This window comes from Gordionus sp. m RMFG-2023, chromosome 1 (genome assembly GCF_954871325.1).
Source record: "Gordionus sp. m RMFG-2023 chromosome 1, tfGorSpeb1-WG-v2, whole genome shotgun sequence".
Lineage (NCBI taxonomy): Eukaryota > Metazoa > Nematomorpha > Gordioida > Chordodea > Parachordodidae > Gordionus > Gordionus sp. m RMFG-2023.
The window spans coordinates 80,502,912-80,512,535 of NC_088775.1; the positions used below are offsets into that span (position 1 = coordinate 80,502,912).

Consider the following 9,624-nt stretch of genomic DNA (forward strand, 5'->3'; position numbering starts at 1 on the left):
ATCCTGTTAACCCAATGGTAAAATTTCTTAATTTTAGCCCTAATTGCCCCAACTAACAGAAGCTTTTAGGTTCTTTCCTTCTTTTTATTTATTTTAGGATTTTTTACCTAAAAATTAAATTAATTTTTTATTCCCTAATATAACTTAAAATAAGTCCTTGCCATTCATCCTAGTAAACAATTAATTTGCAAATAATTGCTACCTTCTCACGTCAAATTACCATCGTTAATTTATCAATGTGTGGGCAATACTAAAACAATTGCTTTTAGCTAAATATTTGTTAAACCTATATATTTTAATCGAATAAAATAATTAATTCAATAAAAACATTTAAATATATCTTTTTCATGTTGAAATAGGTAATCCTTCTTATCTTTATACTATAACCCTTTTCAGGCCATAAAATTAAAATTAAATTTAATTAAATTTTTATTTACATAATTTACCTTTTCAGTGCAAATGAAATGATCTCATATAAAATTACTTAAGCTATATATAATAGGATCTCGACAGTGGCGTCGCTAGGGGGGGGGGCGCAGGGGCTCGAGCCCCCTGAAAAATTTGAATAGCCCCCTGAAGCAAAAAAAAATTTTTTTAATGGCTCCTTAATATCCCTTTGAAATAAATTTTTTTGATTGCCCACTGAATGATTTCTTTTATAATTCTATTGAGTAATATATTGATTTAATTTTATAATTTAAAAATTAATAAGTCTATCTAAATTATTCTTAAATGAATACTATTTTAATTATTAGATTAGATTAATACTTATAAATTATATTTTCACTATGTCAGCTTGCAATCAAATTCTGTGTTAAAAATAGAATATTAATATCACTCACTAAATATTAATTTAGCATTAACAGTTGAAGCTTTATTCACTTTTATTATTTAAATTATTATATAACCCTAATTAAATAAATATTAATTGAAAATTAACAAATTTAATATTGTAATTAGCCGAGTTCAAAATCCCTAATCAACTATATAATTGATATTTAAATTTTATTACCATGCCTCTTCTTAAAAATATTTTCAAGGTCAAAATTCAAATAAGTATAAGAGATTTATGTATAAAAATAAGTAAACATATAGTTTATAATCCTCTACTAGATAAAATTGTTATAAAAATTAGGTTAAATACCACTTTTACAGACGTATTTGACAGTTATATAATATATTACACTTAATATTTTAATTAATCTTACTAATAAAAGATTTTGATAATAAATATAAGTAATATTTACTTTTAAATATTTAACGCCATCTATTTATTTAGAAATATTTTTTAAAATTTAACATCTTATTATTTATCCCAGAATGAATGTAATAATAAATTAGATAACTTTTCTTCTACGTGTTTTTAGGAAAGCTATTTTTTTTATTTGAAAAACAGTTTTGAGTTAAATTTTTAATACTAGTATATTTTTGATATTATTACAAACTACTACTATTTTAAGATATAATATACCAACTAGAGGTGGTGCGACAATAATATATAAAATCTTAATTAATTTCTTTTATCATATCATATCACTCTAGTTCTTATTTTATAGTTACAAAATGTTTCATTTCTAATATGGCATTCCTGCCTTGTAAATAACTTAAGGCTTCAATATATTTGCATAATTTCTTCTAAAGATTTTTAGTGTTTTTGTTTTATCAATTTATCTAGCATATAAAATTCTGATAATAGTTAATATAGTGAGTGTCATAGCTATGACTGCGAATTAAACAGCATCTATTATTTGTGTGGCTATGTAATTTAAGATTATTATTACAGCTGCTGAGAGCATATGATTGCATATTTTATAAGCAATAATGGTCAACTGTGTAGTTGTTTATATATCATTAAAAATGGACGATAATCTTTTAGAAATTTAATATCTCACAATTTTTTTCTCAATTACTTATCAAGTTTCCATCATGTCATTTAAGAGGAAGCTCTAACCACCATACAGTTTTATGATTTGGATTGGTCGTTTATATTCTCTTTTCCAAGAATTGTTGATTTGGTTAGGTCTATAAATTTTTCCTTATTAGTCCATTTTATAAAACTTGTCAAAAATGGTAACAGAGTGTTATATTAGTATCTTGACCTTTTGTCAATGTAAGTTGCTAATTTTATAATATGTAGTTTTTAAAACCATTATCAATTGAGGCATATGTATGAAATAATTAACCTTTTTTATCATTAGTAATTCTTTAGACGCAAAATTTTTTTATATCAGCAATTGAAAATATTTTATACTGTAATAAATAGATTTTGTATTAAAAAATATTTTTAGAAATGTCTTATATTGTTTTAATTATTTATATGCTAGTTTATTTTGTATACATAATATAATAAATGACAAAATATGAAATTCAGAATAAATATTCAGAGTTAGCAAATTTTTAAAAAGTATAATATATTAATATAAAACCCGGCTGAAGGCCGGGCAAAATCGGGCCGAAGGCCCGCAAATAGGGGGTATGGGGGCAAAGCCCCCCATATAGTTTTTTTTAGTTGAGCCCCCTGAGATTGTAAAAGCTAGCGACCCCTGGATCTCGAGAAATTACTTTTACTTGTGCCTTAGGGAATGAGGGCTATATATGTATAGTTTAGAGCCTAGTCATCAAAACACTTTTATTTTAATTACTTCTAAATCCTACAATTTTAGTATTAACTAACTTTAACTAGTTCAAATTATATCATATAAATATAAGGTACCCCACTTAATTCTAAATATCCTAAACTTTGACTTAAAATTTATTCTGTAAAATATTTATTTTTAATTTTTTAACAAAAAATATATTTAACTGCAATACATAAAGAAAATTCTAGACAAAGTTAAAGGCGTACTGGTCGTAATACGCTAGATCCTCTAGTAGGAATAAACCACCACCAACTTTTAAGTTTCAAATTATATTTAGGTAAATAAAATATTTTACTTAAAATAATAGGGTATATAATCCTAGTTTTAAATGGTTATAAGATATGAATTTAGGGATTAGACTTCCTTAAGATTTTAAATCCAGGTTTACTAAAAATAAATTAAATCTTTTGTATAACCGCTAATGCTGAAACCTTTTAAGACTTATATTTACTAAATCTTAATGAAAAGTCATTTAATTTATAATGAAAATTAATTTTATAATAGAGTATAAATATATAAAGAAAATTTTTTAACTAACTCTTACTAAATTAAAACTATCTGCTGAATATTATCAGCAATATAAGATTTTCCATCTGATTTTTAAATAGTTTAAAATTTTTCAAAAGGTGGTATACAAATAAATTATTATTCTGGCATCCCCTTCCTTTACACTATGGCATCTTTCTTACTAAATATTAAAAATCATGATTTAATTATGGAATAATAGGTAATCATAATTAAAGTAAGCTATTTTCTGAATCTTATGAGCAATATATGATTTGAATCTGATTTTAAAATAGTTAAAAAATTTTAAAAGGGGATACATCATTGTGGTGAGTATGTAGATAGTTAGACCATATTATTTTATTTATGCAAATATTTCTTGTTATGAGTTCGTTTAATTATATTATAATAATTATCGATATATTCAAATTTTTCTTATTATAAGTATGTTTAATTATATTATAATATTTGTCGATATATTCAAATTTTATGTTGTGTAATTTTCATGTTTAACGGTAGATTATATTTATGATAAACAGAAAAAAGCAAATTGAAAATAGATTTGAATATTTAGTTTTTTTTAGTTTATAAATTGTTTAAATATATTTTTGAATAGCGATAACTGTAAATAATTTAATTCTAATTTTTTACCATTATAGACAATTAAACTTTTTATGATAATTTTTTCTAAATTTTATATTTGATTCATTATCGAAATAAAATCGTCAAGTTCATTAATTCGTTTTCTTTTTATATTATATATATATTTATCCTAATTTATTTAAATATATTTTATTCTTTCTTTTATTTAGATTCCACTATAATAAGAATTCTAAGTGAGAGATCTAATTAACATCGATAATAAATTAATCAACTTTCTATACACAACATCAACTCAAGTTTGCACTCACTTGCAACAATCATTAAATTATTTTTCTGGCATCCCCTATCTATATCCTGCTGACATTAATTGTTAAAAAAACTTAGTAAAGTATCCCTTAGATTATCAAATTATTAAAATCCATAGTCTTATAATTATAATATAAGGTAATAACTCCCCTACGAAATTATAAACTTATCATATCAAAATCGATTGTATAACACAAGAATAAACAAAAATATAAAAGAAAATAATCTTGAGAGATAAATGACTATTCTTGAGCCTCTCACAACTCATTCTCACTGCTTGTGAGAATCATATAATTCTCACAAGTAATGAGAAATAGTATAATCGAAATATACACCGCTATAAAAATTAAAGCAAAATGACTTGAATAAAATTCAACAACTCCTAACAATTCTGACTCTCCTTCTATTAAGTCAAAAGGAGTTCTGTACATCTCAGCCAATGAACAAATCAAGAAAGATACTAACAAATATAAACAAATAAATAGATATATTTATTAAAAATAAAAACTTCATAAACTCATAACTTATTACCAACACCTATTAATAAAAAAATTAAACTCATAAGAAACAGCTTGTCTCACTGCTTGCATGCCCTCCCCCTCCCCAATAGAAAAAATTTTGAGTTGCTAGCCAATCCTCCCATTATAAAAAAAGTATGCACTCACTCCTATTAGGATAATAAATATTAATAATATTAGTATAATAAATACTAATAATGGGTAATCATTTATTAGAGCAAAAGATCCTCTTGGGCTAGCACAAAAGGACTAAATAAAATCCTAGTATAGGATTGGTGTAGCGATTCATGGATGTCATCAAATATAAGTATATATAAACATCCATTGGAGAACACCTTGATGGCATCTATGAATGGCTGCACCAATCGACTAGAACTTTATTTAATTTTTTTCGAGTTTGTGCTGATCCAAGGATATTTTGCTCTGATAAGTTATAAAAAGATATCCCTACTAAAAGATCCTTGGGTCAGCCTTGAAAAGGACCATAATCTATAGACCAAAATAGACTCATCAAAATCTTAACTTTTGGGCATAAAATCTGTCACAATAAACTTCCTAAAGGAAGGGAATGCCAGCTTTGCCGGTCTCATCACCATCCCATTCTTTCTCTCTTCCATTTTTCTCTCACATCTCATTCCATTTGGACAATGATATTTAACAAATCCGTTGGGAAACAAACTAATGCCTCAGGCTGTAAGATTGATGCTACTTAAGTATTCAAACAAAGATGTTCAACCAAGCTACGGAAAAGCAACTATTACCATCATATGGGATTCAATGACATATATAATACCTAGACTGACGATTCATTTATTAAAATGCATTTTTAAGTGTCGTTAAAACAAATCAGCTGGACCCGCCATTTTGGTAACACATATAGTAACTCTTCTCATGTTAAATACTACTAATAAATTGATAACTTGCTTCCTTATTATCTTGATGATCCGGTAATTCTTTAATAAAGTTTGCATCAGATATAGGAATAAATTAGGCTTTCGTTTAAAATTTTAATAAAGATTAGTGTAACCAAGATGGCGTCAAGCTCATTTGCATTGATGTACACATTTAATGAATGAATCGTCAGTCTAGGTATTATATATGTCATTGTTGGATTATAATGACCGACAACTAGGAGATATTTAAATCAGAGTTGTTAAAGTAGCGCGCTAACTTTCTTGGTAGCTATAGCTAATAGCGGCTACTTTTTTTGTAATTATTTAATTTTTAGCGCGCTACTTTTTGAAAGTAGCTAAGTAGCCCTACTTCGCTACTTTTAAAAATATAATGAAGGTAAGTGTAAATATGAAAATTTAAATTAATATCATAATTAATTATAATTTTTATGATTTATATTTAATTTTGAAATTAAAATATAATTTCGATTTGTAATTTATATTTTCATTTGTATTATAAACCTAAATCACGTGTTAATAATTTAAAATGTCATCGCCTATGGATATCCAAGTCGTTTAAAGTGATTCAGACAATGATATTAATGAAATGGAAGATACCAGGGAAAAAATGTTCTTAATAGCTATAATACAAATTTCCCATTCCCTAGATTTGAAATTTTTTTAAAATAAATATATAACCAAAACTGGTTTCAAATTTATTTGTTTTCCTCAAATCAATCCAGTAGCTATAACCTCAAGAAACACCTAAAGGTAAATTGTCATTTTTACATTCTAATAATATTTATTTTATAAGACTGTTCATGGGTTTTAAGGAAATCGAGAAACATCTAAATAATTTTGGTATAGGCGAATCTACATCCAAAAAGACTAATTAAATTCAAACCTGTTGATTGATCATATATAAATTTAAAGAATTAATCTTAAATTTGAATAGTTAATCTTATATTATAAATTGATGTGTTTGATATAATTTAACTATTCACAAAAACGTGATATTATATATTTTTCAATTAACTTTTTATATATATATATTATGTTTTTAGATATAGAAGACAATAAAATATTTTAAAAAATAATTAATTTGAATAGCTTACTTCATGGTGCCCCGGTTACGGAGGTACGTTTTTCGTTTTTCTTTCTCTTTAAAAAAATAAAATAAAGTAAATAATAAAAGTTTAAAAAAATTTTAAAAAAAATATCCTTACCTTGAATTCTTTTGTAAAAATAAAAAGTAAAGGAATTACTTATCAAATTCGTCGTTCGATATTGGAGATGATAAAAGGACATATAAAATTTTTTTGACTTTTCTTTTCGATAGTCAAAACTTTATCCAAATTTACAAAATCATAAAAGGTAAAAAAAAAAAAAGAGAAAATAAAATATATATATATATAAATAAAAAGAGTAATATGATAAAAAATAGTTTTTTCATCGGAATCTTTGCATTTTTACGTTATGATGTTTTGTTTTAAAGCTTATAATATACCTCAGTGCATAATTATCGATAAAATGTTGAAGGAAATGGGAGTATGTAATGAATTCTCTTATGTCCGTGATAATAGAATGAATGAAATTGTCTTTTATTTAAAGTCCTTACGAAAAATGATTGATACCTATATGTCTCTAAATGGGGTGAAAATAATTTCATTTTTATATCTTGTGAAATTACGGAATATTAAAATTTAAATATTAAAATTTAAATATCTTTACGCTTTACATATTTGACATACTATATTTATAGGGTATAGAAAATTTTCCCTATGTTACGTTATTAAATATAAATTTACGCGATGTTTAACCTATAGAATATCAATAAAATTTTTTTAATTTTCCTTCTAAAACTTAGTGGACTAAATCCTCTTTACGAATTAGAATTAAATTTTTCACAGACAAATTATATTGAAACTTAGTGGATTAAATCCTTTTTACGAATTTGAATTAGAATTTTTATAGATCAACTATTGAAACTTAGTGGACCACATTCTCTTGATTAAAATTAAAATTTTTATACAACTTAAATTTGCTTTTAATGATACTACAATGTTTTGCTTTGACGATTTTAAATATAGAAAGTTTACTTTACTCAAATAAAATTTTATCATGGACGAAAAATTAACTCTTACACACACTCAATATGTTCCTAAATTTCCCAAGTTATCAGGAAAATTATCTGAGACTTATCTTAACTTAATAGAAACATACTTTGAAGGACATATTGAGTCAGACTCATCTAAAGTTAGGACACTACTATGTAGCTTACCAATTGAGATTGTAGACCAAGTTACGTCGATATGTTCTAAAGCACAGTTAAAAGACTTTAATATTGTTTTTGGTAAATTGAAACTGTTAATTCCAAGTGAGGACATTAATGTAAATATAAAGAACTTTAACTTAGCGGTACAAGGTGCCGAGGAGTCCTTCCATACTTTTTATTTTAGAATTTCAAAACTTCATAAAAAATGCGATTTTGATAACGATACAAGAATGATTGAGAAATTAATAACTTGTTCTTTAAATGATAATATCAGAAAGAAGTTAAATAAACATAAGCACGAAGGCTTAGATAAGATGATGAAATTAGGAGTGGAGTTAGATGGCAGCAATATTAAACCAGACGTTAGCGATACAAATTATGTAGACAATGATAAAAAATTTGATAAAAATAAAAAATTTTACAATTGAAACATGGATAAAATACCATGCAAAAGTACTTTTAGTAATAATGAGAATAATTCTAATGATTATGAACATAATAATTTTAGAGAAAATAATTTTAATTATAATGGACGTAACACTCGTAGGGAAAATTTTGATTTTAAGAAGAGGAATTATAATGATTTTAGGCCTAATGATAGTGCTAGCCGAAACTATGAAAATAATATTTTTCGAGACAGTGAGGGTAACTTTAGAAATTTTCGTAATAACCAATCTTTGAATAACAATTCAAACTATTACGGAAGAAACTCCATGTGGCACAACAACATTAATACAAACAATTATGATAGAAACAATGCCTGGCAATACAATAACAATTCAAACAATTATGGTAGAGGTACTTGGCAAAACAATAATTATAATGGGAGAAACAATTCCTGGTCTTACAACAATCAAAGAAATCAGAGTCAATATAATAATCGATATGGTTATCAATATCAATCCTACAATAACAACAATAATGGAGAAAATAATACGTGGAAAAATTATAATCAAAATATTAATCAAAGAAAACCATTACAATATAATGACATGAATCAAAGTAACATCAATTGTAACATGAACATTGAAGAGATTGTTAAAAAAAATAACCCTACACAAAATAATAATGGTATGTGATTTTAATATCAACAATTTAACTGAGTTTAAACTTAATTATAATGCGTTCATGACTACTTTAAAAGTAAATGATGCTGCTGTTACTATGCAGGTTGATACGGGATCCAAGTTTACAATTATACCTCATGATATGGCTAAACAAATTGGTATTAAAGATCTTAAAAAGTCCACTCTACAACTCACAGCTTATGATGGAAACTTAATCAAAATTATTGGCGTCAGTAACCTACGAAGGTATCACCAAACACTTGCAAGCCGTGGTCGTTAAATCTAATAAAAATGCGTTATTGGGACGTATGTGGATTAATGCCTTTAGTAATATTTTGAACAAATTTATAGCAAACATTGATACCAACTATGAAGATGAAATAAAGAAATTAATAAAAGATTGCGAATCTAAACTGACTAAAAAACCGATCAACAAAGGGAATGTCAAGATATATCTACGTAATGACGCCAAACCGAAAATCATACCACCTAGACGGTTACCTTATTCAAAGATAGACGCTGTTACTAGAGAACTTATGAGATAGATAGGAGATGGAGTCATTGAGCCGGTAACAGATGTCCGATGGGCAAGTCCGATGGGCAAGTCCGATAACCGCTGTCTACAAGGATAATGGGAGCGTTAGGGTTTGCGCCGACTTCAAAGACACTGTCAACCCAGCCCTTGAGGACTTCAGATACCCACTTCCAAGAATAAATGATCTTATCGCTAAGCTCAAGGAAGGGAAGAAGTTCACTAAGATAGATTTCAAGGATGCGTTCCTACAAATTCCCATCGACGAAACCTGCAGAGACATATTA

At 26.1% G+C, this 9,624-nt stretch overlaps 1 protein-coding gene across 1 annotated transcript; it reads left to right on the plus strand.

Annotated features, from left to right (window-relative positions):
• Positions 1-8,169: 8,169 nt before the first annotated feature.
• LOC135930788 (probable serine/threonine-protein kinase clkA) lies at positions 8,170-8,817 on the plus strand. The gene has a single exon (XM_065467575.1). The coding sequence runs from the start codon at positions 8,170-8,172 to the stop codon at positions 8,815-8,817; it is 648 nt and encodes a 215-aa protein (XP_065323647.1).
• The last annotated feature ends 807 nt before the right edge of the window (positions 8,818-9,624 follow it).